The sequence below is a fragment of the Notolabrus celidotus genome, chromosome 15, assembly GCF_009762535.1.
Source record: "Notolabrus celidotus isolate fNotCel1 chromosome 15, fNotCel1.pri, whole genome shotgun sequence".
Classification (NCBI taxonomy): domain Eukaryota; kingdom Metazoa; phylum Chordata; class Actinopteri; order Labriformes; family Labridae; genus Notolabrus; species Notolabrus celidotus.
The window spans coordinates 20132770-20153266 of record NC_048286.1 but is presented as its reverse complement, the minus strand read 5'-3'; the positions used below and the strand labels follow the sequence as shown (position 1 = coordinate 20153266).

Genomic DNA, 20497 nt, shown 5'->3' with positions numbered 1-20497 from the left:
ATGTGGCTGATCCTGGGCTGGTATGTTATATCCACATCTGTTTACTTCTATTTCCAAGAACTACAAACTTTCTAATTCCACAACATCGACTGTTTCCTTATTAAGTGTGCTTTTTTTAATCCATCACTAGTTTTGGATCGCTACCTTTTATTGATGGAAATCAAAAGACTATGTACATGTTTTGGGAATGCAAAGTCATTAACAGAAAGCTTAAGATGTGTTTTTGAGCACTTTATTGTGACTGTACGAAAAATCAGTAAATAAAATAATAAACACTTGTTGTATGAAACACATTTGGTCATTTCCATAGAGGTAAGATGATCCCATGCCATATTTATGTGTTGTTTTTCCTTTTACAGTTCTCATTTTCTATCTTCGGCAGGTGATCAATAAATAAGTGGGGTTTGAGCTGTGTGGATGTTTCAAGATACACCAAGTACACTGGATCAAGGTCTAATAAAAAAGAGAATCTCTTAAAAACAAATAAGTCCTAAAAGACTCATTCAATGCAAATCTCCCTTTTTTTGTTCAGTAGTTTCCCCAAATTCACATTCTCAATATCAGGCAGAATGTTGTGCAAAATAAAAAACAAAGGTGCAAATAAATAAAAACCTACACTCAGTTCCCTTTCTGCAAAGTTTTAGTTTGATCCATTGGCTGTACAGCGGCTGACGGTTCAGAATGAATTCTCTATCTACACACCTATGTACTCTGCATCACTACAGGAAATGTTTGTTTTTTTCAAAGAGCTTTTTTTTTTCTTCCTCTTAATTATTATAAAATGCGTTCTTCCTTTTTGTGAAGACACTTCTCCATCAAAACAAAGGTATTCACGCTCAAACTCTGCTCCAGTTTTAGCATGATCCCCCCTTGATTAGCCTTCTTCAACACTGCCCAGTCCACCTCCTCAATATCCTGGCCACTATAGCAGCAGGAACATGACCCAGCATTCGTTCAGCACAGGGGGAAGAATGAATAACTTACAGTCTGCAACAATTTCAGAGTTCACCTCCATATCGTCCCTTCAATTGAGACAGATAGCTGTCCTGGTCTCAGCTGTGGAGAGGAGCAGCTGTTGCCTGTTTCACTCGTGTTGCGAGGTTTCTCTGATGTGAGGTGGCCGTGGTAGTAAATTCTACGAGTTGCTGGCAGCATTCTCATTGCTAGGTGAGCTGGGGGAGGAAGAGGATGAAGAGGATGGGGAAAAGTTCATTCCTGATAACCCCGGCGGGTCTGTAGCTGTGTTCTGTCCACTAAGACTCTTCCTGCACACAGGACACGTATCGTGCTGCAGGGAATATGAAGAGAAGAGATTTGTGGAAAAAGTTCAAGTATTGATTTGTGTTGACATGACTGATGAACAAACAGATTCAACATGGATAACTAACAATGACTTTTTGGTTGTGTTGTGGTAGTTGGTGGTGGTGTAGGTCATGCTTGATATGGGGGGATGATGTGCAATAATGGTTCAATAATGCAATATGTCGGGATATGAAATACATGAACAAATATTGAAGTGTGCATATTAGTTGTAATCTACAGTTCCCAGTTTTCCTGCTGTTTGGTAATGTGTACTCAGTAGCTGTTTTTGCAACACATTGTCTCTCTCCTATCCTTGATAAATCCAAGTATCAGAATTGCTACTATTTCAACACAAGGCCTTTCCCATCCACCATCCTCTCCCTTTCCTTGTTCATTATATTACCCAACAACAGTTCACCAAATGGACTTCAGATAATGATCAATGTTTTCTTATTCACAGAGTACCATGTGTATAACAGGGTATCTATATGTTTGCCCTATTAGAGAAAAACAACAGGAGTTTAGTAGGTTAAATAAAATGGGGATGTTCTGGTACTTGGTAGCTAATTTTTATAAAAACCCAACAGAAAATTGGCAACAAGAGTGGATTTGATTGCAGTTGAAGGTGGTTCAAGGGCATTCACAGAAATAATAACTCTCAAATCAACAATCTTTTCTTAGTCTAATGTGAAACAGTCCTGGTAACATGGTATCACATCTTTACAATTAAGAATGTATGACATAATGATTAGAGCTAACGATGACAAAACGATCTCCCCTTCAATGAATAAAAGAGCTTAACTTAAACTCAATAAGGAGCTGAATGAAGGCAAAACATCTGAGCCATCACAAGAGTTGCTTTCAAGTCTTGGTGGGTTTGGACAACTTTTCCCTTCAGCAAAGTTTGATCAAACATCAGTTTTGATAACACAAAGTAAATGTTGCTTATCTTTTCGGTCACTGAAACGTCATTAATATCCATACAGTTCACAAAACTGCTGGTATTTTTTCATTTCACAGTTCACTTATTCACATTGTAGAGAGTAACGGACACCTACTAATTGTGGTTTAAATGTTGATCTGTATCACAGATATCTGTGCGCACAGACACCTCCATCAGATGGTCTCCCAGTGTAACATTACACTGAGGCCTGTTAGGTCAAGCTTAGGGTCAGAGAGCAGAGTAACCTTACCAAGTATTTACTGTAATTCAATTCTTCAATGAAACAATTGATTGTTCAATAAAATATCTAACACTTGATAAAGTTCTACTTACAAATAATTCTGTTTTACTTGTATTATTTTGGATGAATGTCTGTTTATAACAAAACAAATATTTGTACTTGGATATGATACCTTTCCATTAAATTACCTTCAATTCCCAATAATTCCCATAAATTCCCATCAATCCCATAAATTCCCATAATTCCCATGAAAAGTTTCCAATTTGGAATATTTCCAAAATTCCCCAGCTTAACTTCCCATGGAAATTTACCGGAAATGTTCCCTCCCTGTGCAACCCTACTGGTGTTGCAGACAAAGTATGTCTCCAACATTTGGGTACTGGCACATAAAATTATCCATTGTAGGCGAAGATACGTAAATTGTGCACCCAGAGAGTAACCATATATGGGAAAGCATCTGCCCCTAACCTTAGCGCTATCTCAGGGGGATAAACAACACGATGGAAGGGTGACCTGAGAGAACTGACTGCTCTTCGTGAACTATTTCAACGTAGCCCATCAGAGTCTCCTGAGTCTTCATTGTCTGAGAGTCAGGATCAATAAATGACATGACTGAATGGAATCACAACCAGGAACTCAAACAACTAAGACTGGTTAGTGCAAACATTTCATTTGCTATGACCCTGTTTGAGTTTGACGAGATCTAAAAGAAACTTGACTACTGATGTTATTGTATGAACAACATGCCTTGTAAAATGATATTTAAAGTCTCAATCTGAAGAATCTTGTGATGACTAAATTGAATGTCCTTTAAATGGAGTTTCACTTGCAATTGGTGAGTGTTTATCAAACCACAATGTGATAAAATAAATTATTTTTGTGTAATGTGACCCATAAGCTATGCATTTACTCAAGTTAACATAGTCGGTTTAAGTGATTTAATTGTTTAATATCTGATATCAATCTTGCAGATCTGTTTGGGACACTCTTCATATATACACAAATACATACCTGTTCCAGCCACGGTACTATACAGTCATTGTGAAATAAATGATTGCATGGAAGTTGTCTAACACTCTCCTCAACGCTGTAGTCTTCTTTGCACACAGGACACTCCAAACCAGCACCTGTTCAAACAGAAAACCACATACTGTGTGAGTGTGCGACACCCACGGTCACAAGTGTCAGCTGCATGGAAAATTGTGATCCCACAGATTCTGTTTGTTTCAGCTGAGACAGTGTTGAGCAGTGTGCGGGTAAATTCAAGCACTTCACTACCAGTGACAAGAAAAATGGTTAAAGGTAATTATCCTCCATAAGTCTGTTATAACATGAAACTTCTTACTGACAGAAAAATGGAAAAGACAACTTCCTGAGAGGCTGGTTATTGTTTAAAAAAAATGTTACAGAATTTGATTTGAAGTCTATTCTAGGAGGTTATTGATCATCGTTTAGTTATGCCAGATCTTTCAAAGAAAGCAAAGAGTTGTTTTTTATCCAGAATGATGTAAGAGTCAACAAGCGAGAGACTGTAACCAAGAGACTGAGAATGAGACATTGACTTACCCACATGTTCCTCAGTTATGGATATGGTTGGTAAACTTTTTATCCTTTCCCTGTCGGCTGGAGGGGGACCCGTGTTTTCAAATTGGTTCAATAACTACAAATTAAAAAAAAGAGAATCATAACAAAAATGATCCCCCAGAATTCTTTTCTCATGAATGAAAACTTTTAGATGGATTAATTCTGGACAGCTCGAAACTGCTTTATGGGAAAAAGTGAAGTTTTTTTAGGATCAACATTTCTATGACATGTAGAAACCCTTTCTGTGACTTCTGATCCTTGTGTCTTAATTTTTCAAAACTAAAATTAATCAAAACATAATCTCCATAAATCTTGAGTCATTATTTTGATAACACTGACAGCACCATTCCTGTAGCTCTATAGAAAAAAGGGACACTGTAGCCACCTACATTTTACGAGATCCAGTGTCATGAAGGAACTACACTCTCAATACCTGTGTTATAATAGCATCAAGACCATTGGCACCCCAGGCGTAATCCATTGGGTTGGAATGCAGCATTCCCCTGAAAGACAAGAACAACAAGAGTCAAAGGTACAGTGCATAGAAATAAGAGTACTTAACATCTAGTGCAGGCAGATTCTAGATTGAAACGCTCCCCTGTTCATCCCTTCTGTCCGTGAAGCCACGTTGGCCTTTGAGGACAAGAAATTCCAGTGATGCATGATAAATATGATTCTCCATTTGTTACGTTTTTACCATCAAAAATGTCTATCAATTCAAATTATTTTCCCCACAACAACCACTCTCCTCTTTGTCTCCCAACCGGTGCATTTTGTGCAGCCTCTCACTAAACATAAAAAAACCCCGTATGTTACTAGTTAGTTTGTTCTGTGGTACGGTAGAAGATGAAGGGCCTCACATCGGTGGAAGGGAACTGAGTACTGAGATTTACAGGGGTCATTCTAAGTCAGAAAAACAAACAATTTGTATATTCAGGGGATTATTCACTAATTTAAACACTTGTGAAAATTACACTTCATTCCTACCAAGTCTTATCTGCTAAATGACATCTAATACTACACACTGTACCTTTAACACAGCAGACAACAGCAGAGACTCACTGATGTGAAACAAGTTAACAAAAAAGGATTGCAGGTTGTTTTACTTACCATGGACCCATCCCAATATTTGGCATGGCTGTAGGCGCTATAATCCCATTTACTAGCTGCTGGATAATTCTACAGATGTAAGAAAAAGCACATGAAAAAACTGTTAGATGAAACTGAGAAATGAATCTTGTTTTCTCATGTAAACTGTATTAATGCCAAATGTTTGTACCTATTAATACTACTACTGTCACAAAAATAAAACAATACTTATCTTCATTTGAAAATGTTATTTTATTCATACACTTTAGAGGTGAGAAATGTCATGTTTAAAAAAAACAAAAGTGTTATTTTCCATACTGATTATTATCTCATAATTTTTTTTATTTATTGTATTTTACTCATGTTCTTATTACTTGTGATTGATGAATCTGATGGCAGTTGATTTGAGCCTGGATGTTGTTAATTATTATTAATATTATTTTTTGATATGATTAGCATTCTTAATATTATTTATGTATGTATTTTTATTTATTTTATATTATTTTTATTTTTTGTATTTGTAGTTATTTATTAGTATAATTATTTTTATTATTTTCACTATTATTACTACCACTCCACTTGCTTATCTGTTTCACCAGATTCTGATGATGTATAATTGTCAAAACAAGCACTAAGCAAAATGAGTAACACATTACTTAAAACATCATTACACTCTGAAACATTAATATTAAGGAAGTAGATTAAATGCTAGGAAACACATTACTTAAACAAAATGAGTTGTTTTTTTGTATCCCTTTTTCTTCTCTGTGCCCCACATTAACCTCTCATACACACATAGCAAGGCTGAAAAAGTCTCACCCCTCTAACGTGGGCACTCCTTCATGGCGCGTACCCTGTCGTCGAGGAATGTGTCGACCCCGGGGTTGCCGTGCACTGTATCGTTGCCGTGATGCCATTTCCCTTTCTCTCCTGTTTTCTGTCTCTCTGTTGTCCTCTGTGGGTAGCCGTGTTCGAAGGTCAAAGTTTTCATCAAAAATCCCAAGCGCAAAGGGACCGTACCCAGAGGGGAATGTAAATAAGTGCTGGTGATCCATGTTCTGGTAGAGAAAGACAAGGATAACGTCAGCATGACAGAAGTAGATGCATGTTTTCTTGTACCAGCTGATATATGAAGTCACACTGACCTCAAAGACTGGGCGGTTCTGATCACCGGTGGATGAGGTGGATGTTGATGCAGATCCATTTTCAGTACTGCAGAAACACAATGAAAAGCTAAGACTCAAACCATTTCAGTAAACATCGATGAATCACATTTGGCACACACTGTACCTCCTTTCTTCAGGGAGTTCTTCAATGAAACCAGATTCACAGCGTGGACAAGTGTAGTCCTGTAATTAAATGTACAGTGATTATTTAGTATGCGAACACCTAAAACCAAACACACAGATGACTGTCTGCTAGGCACACATAACTTAACCCAATACAGTAATTCAATGGCTTTGAATCTTGAATGAATCAGAATCAGAAATACTTTATTGATCCGGGGGAAATTCAGTTGTTACAGAATGCTCTAATACACAGTATGAAAAAGTCAAAATATTAATAGAAAGAAGGAATAAAATAAGATATAAATACGAATGAAATAATATAATTCAGATTAATAATAAGTAGATACAGAAACGCAGAATAGTTACAGTTATGTACAAAAGCACTGGGAATGAAGGTATTATATACAGGATGTTAAAGTGGCAGGGTTATTGCACAGTGTACAGAATATAGGTTAACCTTATAATATATATATATATATATATATATATATATATATATATATATATATATATATATATATATATATATATATATATATATATAAGGGTTATTAACTTTAGACTGTCAGGAAGAAGCTGATTCGGCTGTGGGGTTGTTGTACAGGCTGCTGTGGAATAGTAATAGGCTATAATAAGAGATCTACCATGAGTCAATAATCAGTTATACAAATGTGATGAATTCAATTGTAGAAATGGCTTGATACATAATTCTTATTTTCTTCATTGTAAAGCACTTTAAAACTGTTTTGAAAATTGCTATTCACAAAGTCCACTAATAATAATAAATAATAATTCATAGGATTTATATAGCACTTTTCTTAATACTCAAAGTTGCTTTACATAAAATAAAAGTAAAAATAAAACAGGTAAATAAAACAGAACAAGGAAAGAGGTGGGGCGGGGGTAGAGGTCATGTGTTGTGTGCTTTTTTGAACAGGTAGGTCTTGAGGTGGTTTTGAATGATTGAAGTCAGAGTTGTAGATGTGTAGAGGGAGAGAGATCCAGAGAGCAGGTGCAGCAATGGCAAATCATTATTGTTATTGTTATTATTATTATTATTATTAACATTATTATAGCACAAAGTTCATTAAGAGAACTGACTGCAGTCTCCATGTACAAACAACAAATATTGAACACTTCAAATCAGTGAATATATCCTCCTGGGAGTACGGTGTCACAAAGGTAAAATAGCTGACGGGGGACAATAAAGAAAGGGTTACCGTAACAGTCAAGAAGCTTCTCCTGCATGGCTTGAAAACACACTGCTGTGGCAGGCAAGCGGGCTGTTTGCCACAGCAGCAATTTTGATTACTAAGATTGGCTTTGGACAGAAGTGATACTGCATAAGTTTTACTTCTCCCTACAGTATTTAAACAGTGGTGCACAAAGTACACAGCTTCATTACTTAAGTGCAAGTATAGATCCTCCTTGCTAATGTTACTCCTATACAAGTGAAAGTTCTGTCAAATTATTACTTGAGTTAAAGTACTGGAGTACTTGCTTTTAAAAAATGCTTAAGTATTCTAAGTACTTTTTTAAAAATCTCAAAACACTGTATTTTCACAATATATAAATGCAGTCAAGAATACATAGGTGTACATTCTGTTGAATTATGTTTATTTAGAAACCATTACTTGAAATCTCTAAAACTATACCATGGAATAAAAACAGAAACTAAGTTACTCCAAGCACAGACAACTTAGTTTGAAATGTTCATCTGGAATGAAACAAATGTAACATAGCTCAACACGCTTTCTCAGGTTGGACTGTGAAATTTTTGTATATGTGGGCAGAGTGGGAAACAGGGAGAATATTTCAAAGGTATGTCTAAACCACTGAGACAAACAGAGCTACACAAACACATTTTACTGTCTTAGGGATCAGATTTCAGAAAATAGAAGGAAATTCATGAGCTGACTTCAAAACAAAAGTAGTGAGTAACTAGAGCATTGATAGAAATGTAGTGGAGTCAAAAGTACAATAATTGTCTTCTGGATGTAGTGGAGTAAAAGTAATAAGTATCCCCAAAAATAATACTCAAGTAAAGTACAGATACTCAAAAAATGTACTAAATACAGTACTCAAGTACATTTACTCTGCTACTGTCCACCACTGGGTATAAGTACAGCAGCAAAACAGTGAGTATTGTGGAAAACAAATCATACATAAAAACGAGGGTCTGTAAATCATTAAATCAAATGTTAAACCAGTTAAAGCCCCCAGACAGACAGAGGCGTGATACTAGTGGAAAAAAGTGACACCGAGCTTTCTTTCTTGCGCCACTACTGCCAGGCGTGTCAGAAATGACAAGGCAGGCTCTACCCAGCTGCCATTGAATATAATCATAGTAAAATCTACTGTTTCTTCTAACACAAGGTTAAAACGGGATTTCAAAGCCAGTGTATTGCTGTCACATTGGCCAGTTGTTTGGGGGAAGCTAACTAGCGTAGCTGAACAGCAGCAGCGAGACGACGTGACTGCGTGTCCGCAACATAAACACAAACGACAAATCTACACAAGCCTGAATATAATTTATCCTCCCTCACGTACACAGAGGAGGCTCTTGAGTACTTACCGGTAAGCGTGGACTAATCTCTGCGGAACACCGGTGACAAAAAAACCGGCAGGGCCGTGGGGGAGCTTCAGCCATTTCTAAGCAGAAGAGCAGTTCGAATGGGACGGACGGGAAGCGACGAGGGACAACACAACTCGACTATAACGAAGGGGAGCTCGGGTTGGAGCGGAAACACACGAATGCCAACGAGAACGTTACCATGACAGCTGCTGAAAACTTACCAAGAGGGCGGCTTCCGGTGATTTACTTCAAAATAAAAGCGATAAAGTATAACATCTAACTTTAAATTCGGAATCAGAATCAGAATCAGCTTTATTGGCCAGGTATGCTTGAACACACAAGGAATTTGACTTTATTAAACTGTGCTCTCTTTGTACATAAGGCATACAAATAAAAATAAAAATATAATAAAAATAAAAATATAATACAAATTTAAAAATATAATAATAATAACAATAACATCAGCTATAAATACAAAGAACAACACAAAGGCATGACTAATATGTACAGACTAAAATAATATGATTATTGAATTCAGTCATGCAGAATAATGTAAGATCAAAGCCTTATACTTTATGGGATGGGTGCAGAAAAAATAAAAATGTCTCTAGGTATGCACTCTGCACCACAACACTAATGGTTTAGAAATGACAGAATTACTTCTATCAAAAAGAGAAGCTTGTTGCTGGACATAAATGCTTGATCCATTTGACCATACAAGTGGCATAATTATTTGGAATATATGTAGTACAGGGGTTTCTGTTTCTGTTTATTTATTTGCACAATTAAAAAAATACACACAAAAAAAGAGCAAAGATAAATAATATACTGTGCAGGAAGAGGTAGAAAACTCAGAGAGCTTATTTGAAGCCTCCACCCAAATAGTGTTCTAATATCAAAAATTAATTACTTGGCAATAAAGCTTTATTGAATCTTGAATCTTGAATCATGAATCTTGAATCTTGAATTTAATCAAGTTAAAACTGGGTGTCAATGAGTTGTTTCAGGGACTACTTACTGTGTAATGTTACAATGTTACAATGTCATTTAGCAGACGCTTTTATCCAAAGTGACATACATACGAGAACAAGAACAACACAAGGAAAGATCTAGACAAGAGGAAACAAGATCAGTAAGAGTAACGTGAGTAAAAGCGCTTCAAGTCCATTTGGATGCAGGTACTGCCAAGCAGTGTAAAGGCAATGCACAAAAGTAAATATCTTTAATTCTTTTTTTTTTAAATAGTAAAATAAGGAACATCTACAATGAAGCAACCAAACAATTTAAGACCTTCCATTATCATCATGGACAATTAACTTGTCATCACCACAATAATTACCAAAGTACCAAGTGCTGGGTCACTCAAGTTAATGTTACATCATGGGGTTGATTTCTTAAGATTGTTGCATTACTTACACTGTAATTTTGTACATATCTTACATCCTTGTTATTATTTAGATTTTATGCAGAACTAACTGTGTTTTTGTTAGTATCTGGAGTTCAGTAGACATGCCGAGAGAGTGCTTTTATTTTGTAAAAACTACAACCGGATGTGTTGCTCTTGTTTGTGTTAGCAGACTAAACTACCTCTGAGTGAGCTGCTATAGTAGCACAGAAAGGCCTTATTAGTGTGTTGGCTTTGACTTCAAATATATTTGTCCTCCTGCAACCACCATGGACTCAAGTGACTTGGGTAAATGTAAATTGTGAATATGAATGAGATGTTTGCGCTAATCATTTAGCATGTCCCGAGTTCTTCATGTTAACTAGCTAGCTCATGTAGCCGTGCGACATCTTTCTTGCTAGCATAACCAGTACGTTACATTAGCTCGTTGTTGGATGTGCTAAACTTCCATTTAGTTCATTATCATATCAGATTGTTTACTTTGTATTCACTTTATATATCTGTAATAACAACCTTTATATTCACAAGACTGTCAGATATATCAATCAACATATGTTAGGACTAGATGTGGAAAATGAGGCGAGCTTTTTGTTTGCTTGTGTGCAGAATTGAATATTATAATTGTGCAATTATTATCTGCCTAATATAACTGAACTCTAAACAAGCTTTGAGTAAGCTTGTGTAGTGCATACCAGAAAATGTCACTTTGTGGAGTACCAGCTCTGCGGATGTATGATTTATGATTATTGTGGTTTAGTTTGTAACTTTCCTTTCTCTTTCTCAGGGCGAGGAGGATGGAAGTCCAGGCCTGTTCAGCCCCAGAAAAACAAAATGAACATGAATATTCTCCGTCAAGAGAGGCTGATAGCTCAGAAGAAGAAGGAGATAGAGGAAAAGATGGCTGAGCAAGCAAAGATGAATGTGCGAACCACAAACAAACCTCTGCCTCCAAGGTAAAACAAAAAAAAGGGTTTGTTTTTTCAATACAGTGATTTCTGGTGATTTTTGCACTATTGATGTGCATAATTCTTTCCCATAAAAATGACCTGAAATGTTACATTAGTGTATGTTAAAGTTAAATTCTAATATGAATTCTGTTCACAGTATTTCTCAAAGTATTGCCAGTTTTCAAGGAGCCTCTTCAAACAAGTTTGTAAATGACGGAAGCTTCTTGCAGCAGTTCATGAAGATGCAGAAGGTTAAATCTGAAAATGGTAAGTACCATAATCTGTATGTTTACTGTCTTTTTTCATGTCTTCATCACATGTACTATATCAGGGTTGAGTTCAGTTGTATGGTGAAACATTTAAACCTTGTAATTTTGGCTCAAGTTAAAGGGATAAAGATAATTAGGAGAAAAAAATCTTCAGGTTTTTTGCTGTACATCCTTAGCAGCTGTGCAGTTTGTGTTAGAGCTATTTTCTGGCCTCCTGACCCAATGCAACTTATCAGAATAGGAAACATTAACACTAATAAGGTGGAAGAACACTAACCATATAAACTGAAATAATAAATACATTTACTTGAAGGCTAAAGTTGGATATTCTTTTGTCTTACAAGGTTCAACCACTGATACCAAATCTTCTGCAGCCTTAGCTCCATCACCAGGAGGGAACCCACAGCAAAAAAAAAGTATTCTTGTTGGCAAGAGGCCTGGCCTCGGAGTCAGTAGCATGCTTAGTCAGTACAAAAGCTACTCACAGTCAAAGAAGAATCCTGTTCTCAGCCAGAGGCCGAGTGTGTTTTCTTCTCCAGAAGATGAAGATGAAGAGGAAGATGCAGATTACATCAGATTCTTGGAAATGAAAGGTAATTCAAGGCCTGTGTTTTACAGTATGTATCTAGACAGCTCCATCGCTTGGATATGTCAGTTCGTCCTCTGCCGTGTGACTGACATTTTGTCATAAGTTTCCTTAGAGTAAATGTACTCATAGCCTGCTTAAAGTCTCTCCCCCAGAGGACACAGACACCAAACTTATCATCGACAAGATGGCCTCTTTTGTGGCGGAGGGAGGACCAGAGCTGGAGAGAAAGGCCAGGGAGGACTACAAGGACAATCCTGTTTTCTCGTAAGTTTGAGGGACAGTATGGACCATGCAGATGAATCATTCAGACTGTAATTTAAAACGCACTAGATGTATCCTTTTCCTTTCCGTTTAGATTTTTATACGATAAGAGCAGCTTGGAGTATCTTTACTTCAAAAACAGAGTTGCAGTCTTGAGGAAGGATTTGCCAAGACCGGAGAGTACATCGGATAATGGTAAGATTTCCCTTCTTCACACTCTGTCATTTGCTCCTGTTTTCTTTATCTCACATTCCTCTCAATTATACTAACATGTATTTACTAAAAGGAAGAAGAGTTGGTCATTTTAGCCTTTTCAGTTTCTTTTATAGTTGCCCAACATTTTAATGTCACACTGTGGTGACTGGACATGGATTGCATTATTCTTAAATGTCTGTGTATACATTCACGACCACTTCAGAGATCTTCCTCACAGATACATTAGATTGTGTCATGCATTATTGAAGTTGCAAATTTGGACTTCACCTGACCAGTAAGATGCACTAGGATATATTGTATGCTAATGTATACTGCTAACATCACATGTTGGACTTTCCAGGTAGACAAGAGTAATCTGTTCAGCTTATAAATATCTCAATAGTAGAGCATGATGTCACAAACTAGAATAAATATGCCATCACCAATGTTGCCCTAAACATAAATCACAGGGGCAAAGGACACATTCAACCTTTTACTTGACTGCAGATTTTTTTGTATTAAACTGCAGTTACATTTGTAGCACACTCATTGATATTGACGGAGGTATTCAGATGTGTTTTTAAATGGGCGTAAATAACTTTATCTTAGCTTCGAAGATCTCATGTACAAAAAGTGTTTACATATGAAGGTTTTAATGAAGGTCTCTCAGTAAAGGTGTACTGTATTCTGTAGTGGACTGACACTCTCTGGGCTTTGTGTGTTACAGTATAAAAGCCTCACATACATACAGTTCCCCATTCACCACCCATATCCCCCTTGCTCCTCCTTCCTCTTTTTATCCCCTATTGGCTCTAGACTGGTGGTGTGTGAGGGCCAGTTCAATACGGTACAGTAGTTGAGTGTGAATTGAGTCCCAGTACTGATAGGCTGCTTAAAGTCTCCCCCTCAGTGGACGCGGAAACCCTGCGGATGGCCGAGAAGCTGGCTAGGTTTGTGTCAGAGGGTGGTCCCGAGGTGGAAGCCATCGCTGCTGAGCAGAACCGAGACAACCCTGCCTGCAGGTCAGTCACTGTAAACAGAACATAACTTTGTTTTCCTAATTCTGTAGTTCCACCCCACACAAAACATCAACTGTCTGTTTCAGCTTTTTATATGACCACCAAAGCCCAGTCCACCGCTACTACAAAGAAAAAGTACAGGAGTACCGTGGTGAAGCCTCAGAGTCCTCCTCGCCTCCAGCAGCAGAGTTTAGGACACAACCTGCCTCTTTTCCCAAGAATCAAGAGACAGAAACTCCACCTGTCAAACGGAAAAGAAAGAGTAGATGGGGGGCCGAGGATGATAAGGTGGAGCTACCAATTCCTCCTATCATTGTCCCTCCGGAGGTTCCAGACCCTAATGCACCCGCTCTCTCTGGTAAATGAACTCACATACTGAATATACATGCACATTGGCACTTTGTTTTTTTTTAATGGTAGAATTTGATATGAACATAATCTCTGCTTAAGCCTTGTAGAATGCAGTTTAAGTATATTTTTGAAACTGTTCACACTAATGTGTATTTTGGGAAGAGTCATAGAAGATCTGTGGTTCTGTGAAAGAAGATAATACCTGTCCTTAAAGTATTGTTTTTTATATAACCCCTGGTCTGTGAATCACATTGTCATTTGCTTTTGGTTGATACTATTCTTTCTGTATTTGTTGAGTACATTATTTTGTGCTGGTGTCTGTTTCAGCCAACGATCTTCAAAGTCTGGGATATAAAAAAGGGAAGCCTCTTGGACTGGTGGGTGTGACAGAATTATCTGAAGACCAAAAGAAACAAATCAAGGAGCAGCAGGAGGTAAGAAAACAAATCAACTGAAGATGCAAGGTAGTGAAAGCTAAAACATGAATATGGAGATTGATCTATTTAATCTGTGTTATAGAATAATCAAAACTCACTTTCATGATCATACCAATAATTCCAGACTACTATGCCCTGTGATCTACCATCTCTGCTTGAGTATTCCTGACTTTGTGTGTGTAACCATTTCCCACACACTCTCTAGATGCAAGAGATGTATGATATTATCATAAAACACAAGCGAGCGATGGCAGAGATGCAGTTGATGTGGGAAAAGGCTATAAGGGATCACCAACATGAATACGACAGCGATGAAGAGGTGGACCAGCAGGCGGGCACCTGGGAGCATCGTCTCCGTAAAATGGAAATGGAGAAGACACGAGGTAAGGATGACCATCACTGATTAAAAAAAAAAGTTCTTGCCTGTGCAACAATACCAGTTGTGGATACTTGAAATAAGTCGCCATCAAAAAAGTGAAAAAAGTTGTCCAGTCTTGTTTTTATCAGCTCAGAAATATATCTAAAGTCAAGTCCTTAATGTCAGCTAAAGATCTAAAGAAACTCATTCATGCTTTTATATCCTCCCGTCTTGATTATTGTAATTCCTTGTACTCATGTCTTTGTCAGAAATCAATCCACCGTCTCCAATTAGTTCAAAATGCAGCAGCTCGTCTTTTAACAGGAACTAAAAAATGTGCCCACATCACCCCTATTTTAGCTCATCTACACTGGCTGCCTGTTGATTTTAGGATTGATTTTAAGATTCTTTTACTGACTTTTAAAGCACTACATGGACTTGCCCCTCTATATATCTCTGAGCTTTTATCCCCCTACAAACCTGGTCACAGTCTGAGATCCTCAGGCAGTGCTCTGTTAACTGTTCCAAGGACCCGACTGAAAACCAAAGGGGACAGGGGGTTTTCAGTCAGGGCTCCTACACTCTGGAACAGCCTGCCGGAGGAGATCAGACTTGCAAAATCAGTCCCTTGTTTTATGTCGGTACTCCTGACACATTTTTATAGAAAACCTTTTATTGTGTGATTTTATTTAATTTTAACTCTGTTTTTAAGGGTCTGTTTAATAAGCTTGCATGCTTCTTAGTTTTTATTTCATTTTATTTTTTTATCGCTCCATTTTGCTTTGCACTTCTACTTGTTTTTATTGCCCACTGTAAAGCACTTTTTATTATTATTATTATTATTATCATCAAGAAGCAGAGATCAACTGTCACTACACTGTCTACTTGTTCTTTTTCAGAGTGGGCTGAATCCCTGACAGAAATGGGGAAAGGGAAACACTTTATTGGAGATTTTCTTCCTCCAGAGGAGCTGGAAAAGTTCATGGAGACCTTTAAAGCACTCAAGGTTAGTTTCTTTTATTTTCTGTGGCCTGATAGGGAATGACTTATCGTGGCACTACCACTGGGATTGTCTTTATTCGTTGACCCCAGTTTTAGAGGTGAATGAAGATGACTTCTGTGATTGATGAAATTAGGTACAGTTAGAGTCTGTTTTTGTCAGGTACCAAACGTGCCAATAGGTATTTTACATACATTTTCTTTATGGAGGTGGACATAGAAAAGTTAATCTCAGGTTCCCATTGTGTTCACATTTTTCTGTGACTTAAATTGTGTCAGTTATTAGTGGTCCACTTTACACAGGAAGGTCATACACTATGTAAGTGCTACAAGGTCAGTTGGAAATGTCTTACAACAGAAATTCTGTTATTTAAAAACCTCACATATGGTCCCCTTCAATTGATAGAAAGCAGCATGTTATAAAGAGAGGAAAGCATTTTTTCTATATATTGGAAGTAAACGGAAAGTGGGAAGTTGCTTTAGATTCGCCTAACAGCATGTTACTTGACATATCAGTGAATAAGCATGAATGTACAACTTTTGGTCTTCTTGGCTTGCAGGAGGGCCGGGACCCGGACTACTCAGAGTACAAAGAGTTTAAGTTGACAGTGGAAAATCTCGGTTTCCGAATGCTCACGAAGATGGGCTGGAAGGAAGGCGAAGGTCTGGGCAGTGAAGGACAGGGCATCACGACTCCTGTCAACAAGTGAGCATTCTTCTTTACTGAGTCATAGTTTTCTCTGAGCCATAGTCATAATAAAATGCACTTTCTTTATTTTGTGCAATTATAAGGTCAAAATATATCTGTTTTATTTACCCTGTCTCAGTGGCATCACATTTGTTCCTCTTTAGGCATTAATTCACTGTGTAATATTTCAGGTGTTAATGCAAATTAAAGCCATTAAAATTATTATAGATTGTGTTTATATATATATATTAGGGATGCAACAGTACACGGAGTGCAGGGATCACGTCACACGCAGAAGCGGGGAAAAATAAGCATATCCAGCACTAGAAGAGGATATAAGAGACAACAGTTTGAAGAAGCATTGTCTTCATTCAAATCTCCGGTGTGGATTAACTCTGGTCTCACCGTTAAATACAACAAGGAGGGAGTGAAAACTGTTGACAGAAATTTTACTGTCTGCAAACGCTGCTTGACACTTGTCCCATACTTAAAGGAAACACAATCAATATATGATCAAGCATCTCCAGTGTAGGCATCCTGATGTTACACTTCCTGAACACAGGACGGTGGAGCGACTTGAAAAGGTACCACCAGCGAAACAACAGCTGTCCATTCAGAAGATGTGGGGTTTCGCCACTTAATGAAAACGCTCAATCCACGTTCTGTTGTGCCCTGCCATACACATTTCAGCAACGTAATTCCCAACCTCTATGACGAAGCACGCAAAGCCAAATTATTTGGCTCAAACACAAACCCTAAAAAAAGAAAAAAAAGATCAGTATAAAAAGTTCTCTTTATGCACAAAACACATACAGAGGTACATACCGTACCGTGGCCCAAACACAGAGGTACCGACCGTACCGTGTGTTACTTGTACTGTTGCACCCCTAATATATTTATTTATTTGGAAAGGGTAACAACACAAAATGTACTACACTTAGATCTTAGTTATCCTTTTCTTCATTAATATGAATGTCATGGTGATTTAGATATCTCTTCTTATGATATTACATAAAGTTTTTCCTTCCTTTGCTAAATGTAAATATTTATGACCAGCCCTATGCCTTTTTATGACAGAAAAAGTAGATAGTTTCTCTAGAGAAGCTTCTCTGAACATTTGAATATAAATATATATATGGTATAATATCCTTAGGCATTCTCTTTTTAACCTCAAAGACAAATAAAAGTTTAAAAAAAAAAAAGTCCAGTTCTAAAAAATAATGGAAAAGCCAAGAGAAACTGAGTATTGTGTCAGCTTTGAAATCTCTTTGTTTGGACTCCCTGAATGGATATCATTTCCTATCTTACATGTCTATCTGTGCAACTTCTGAAAGTCACTGTCGGCTATTCATGCATTCATTAGTTCTTTAACACAGCACACATTTTGACATTTTATGGAAGGGAAACTTCAGACTTGATTATTCTCACCTTTGCTTTTCTACTGTGACATAACAAAATCTCCATTGTGTAGAAGGTTTTGTACTTAAATTGGTATTCTCTATCCACCTAGACAACATGGTAAGCAGTATTTGTTTGCTCTGTACTTTACACACAGCGAGTACAAAAAGGGAACATTCAGTCTGAGTTTCTCTTTCTGTCCCACTGTAGGGGAACCACTGCAGTAGATGGAGCTGGATTTGGAGTCGACCGTCCTGCTATGCTCACAAAAAGTGACGATGAATATGATGCGTACAGAAAAAGGATGATGCTTGCGTACCGCTTCAGGCCAAACCCCCTGGTAACTTCTCTTTCATCTTATTTGAATGCTTCTGGCAGTAATCTTGTGTTAAATATTACTCAACATGGTTGTATGCTGTTCAGTAAGAATAATTTGATCTAATGTTTTATCTTTATTTCCACAGAATAACCCACGAAGACCATATTACTGATGTGGAGGATTGTTTTGGTTTATACAATTTTTTTATCATAACTTAAAAGCTACTTCTGCACCGGCCACAGCTCTGCTCTGTTGTCAAATAGACACTGCTGCACAAAATACGTTTTAAAATGTGAATAAAAAAGTGTGGTGTGGAGATAACTTGAAAGACTGTTAGATTCTCCGTTACATTTGATGTTAAATTTGGTTTGAAACAAGTCTAAAAAGCTTCCCTAAATATTTGATCACCTTTTTTTGCATTTCACTTTTTTAAATGGAATAACTGTGACTACTTATAAAATGTACACTTCAAATTGCCTGACTCCCAAAAATGATCTCACTCTTTTGTTTGTTTCATCTTCAGTCCCTTTAGAGCCTCTTCACCTTGCATTTTCAAATAATAAACACAATTCTGTTTTGTAACATAATCTTGTTTATAACTTTCATTGTATAATTTCCAGGGTGCAATACAGTTTTCTTCTTTTCACTATATGCTGCAGTGTTCACAATAAAAATGTATCCTACAGAAATGTGGAGTTGTCCCAAATATGTGTTAATACTTCTGTATTCCTCTGTTTATCCACTTTTAAGTGGAAATAAGAAGCTAAGATAAAGTCACCTTGTTTATGATGTACCTGTGGGAAAAGTCCAGTTATTCATCCAACCATGTTGAAACCTACTATAAGGATCACTTTTGGTCCACAGTTAGTCAGTCACTGGAGTTGGCTGGCCAGTGTCGAACAGGGTGACAGATCAGTGAAATCAGACCTTCAGTTTGCCATTCCCCAGGGGGCTTACACAGGATAATTATAACTCTGAAATCCCAGCTAAGCAAGAGCTGCTCTGGTGTTGGCCACAGCATCAGTCAGAGGCAACTTAAGCCTCAGCAGGAGAAACACCAAGTCTTTGGGTGGTCGGCCATAGTGAATTGCATGTACAGTTTAGAATTGCTGTTATTCACATTATACATTAATTGTTAAGTCTATAAAACACCAGAAAGACGCTGCAAGTTCCAGCATGCTATGCAATTTGAATTGCTTACTTTGTCAGATTCTTTTCTGGGTGTGATGAATATGATGTTTGAACAAAGTACAGCAGCAAATCCTCACAATGTAATAGTTGGGATCAGGGCCAGTATACTGTAGTAAAAAGTAGGTTGGTGATAATGAAATGAAAGTTTTTGAGAAGCTGCAAAATATATAGATCATTGACTGTAACTGTCATATACAGTTGTGCTCATAAGTTGACATACCCTGGCAGAATTTATGATTTCTTGGGTAATTTCTGTTGTCATTATGATATAAAATGAGTAAACACAGTTGTTTGACAATAAATGGCTTCCCCCAACCACTAACCATGGGTGAAAAAAAAGTGTTTCTCTTATCATTCATATTTTCTGAAAAATGGCCCAAAAAATCACAAATTCTGCCAGGGTGTATAAGCTTATGAGCACAACTGTATAACTAGTGTGTACAATTATGCATCTTCATTCAGGGTTACATTGATCTGGTGTGTATCATGAGTGGTGGACAAGTACACAGCTTCATTACTTAAGTCAAACTATAGATCCACTTGGTCAAATATTACTCCAATACAAGTGAAAGTTGCTCTGTCAAATTATTACTCGAGTTAAAGTCCTGAAGTACTTGCTTGTAAAAATACTTAAGTATTCAAAGTACTTTTTAAAATATCTCAAAACTTTGTATTTTCACAAAGCATGAGTACATTCTGTTACATCATGTTTATTTAGAAGCCATTACTTGAAACCTCTAGAAAAACTATACCATGGAATAAAAACAGAAACTAAGTTACTCCAAGAACAGACAACTTAGTTTGAAATGTTCATCTGGAATGAAACAAATGTAACGTAGCTCAACACGCTTTCTCAGGTTGGACAGTACATTTGTGTATATTTGTGCAGAGTGGGAAACAGGGAGAACATTTCAAACGATACGTATCAGCCTTCATTTAAAAAACCTCTAACGGCCTGAATATATGACCATGGGTGCTCATGTGCAGAATTATAGCCATCATTACCACCTCTAAATGAACTGCCTGATCCGAGTGAAATTTGTTCTGT

The 20497-nt window shown here is 37.2% G+C and overlaps 2 protein-coding genes across 2 annotated transcripts; one reads left to right on the top strand and one right to left on the bottom strand.

Moving 5' to 3' along the window:
* Positions 1-216: 216 nt before the first annotated feature.
* On the bottom strand, positions 217-9196 carry LOC117827092 (E3 ubiquitin-protein ligase RNF126-like). The gene is made up of 9 exons (XM_034703560.1): positions 9024-9196; positions 6450-6508; positions 6305-6371; positions 5979-6217; positions 5181-5249; positions 4504-4573; positions 4053-4146; positions 3498-3613; positions 217-1288 (listed from the first exon to the last, which is right to left on the bottom strand). The coding sequence occupies exons 1-9, from the start codon at positions 9096-9098 to the stop codon at positions 1136-1138; spliced, it is 942 nt and encodes a 313-aa protein (XP_034559451.1). The 5' UTR covers positions 9099-9196; the 3' UTR covers positions 217-1135.
* A 1394-nt stretch (positions 9197-10590) lies between these two features.
* On the top strand, positions 10591-18947 carry sugp1 (SURP and G patch domain containing 1). The gene is made up of 14 exons (XM_034703647.1): positions 10591-10716; positions 11213-11381; positions 11533-11642; positions 11989-12237; positions 12374-12497; positions 12589-12689; positions 13588-13711; positions 13795-14066; positions 14387-14493; positions 14702-14879; positions 15754-15860; positions 16414-16559; positions 18150-18279; positions 18404-18947. The coding sequence occupies exons 1-14, from the start codon at positions 10698-10700 to the stop codon at positions 18428-18430; spliced, it is 1863 nt and encodes a 620-aa protein (XP_034559538.1). The 5' UTR covers positions 10591-10697; the 3' UTR covers positions 18431-18947.
* Positions 18948-20497: the final 1550 nt, after the last annotated feature.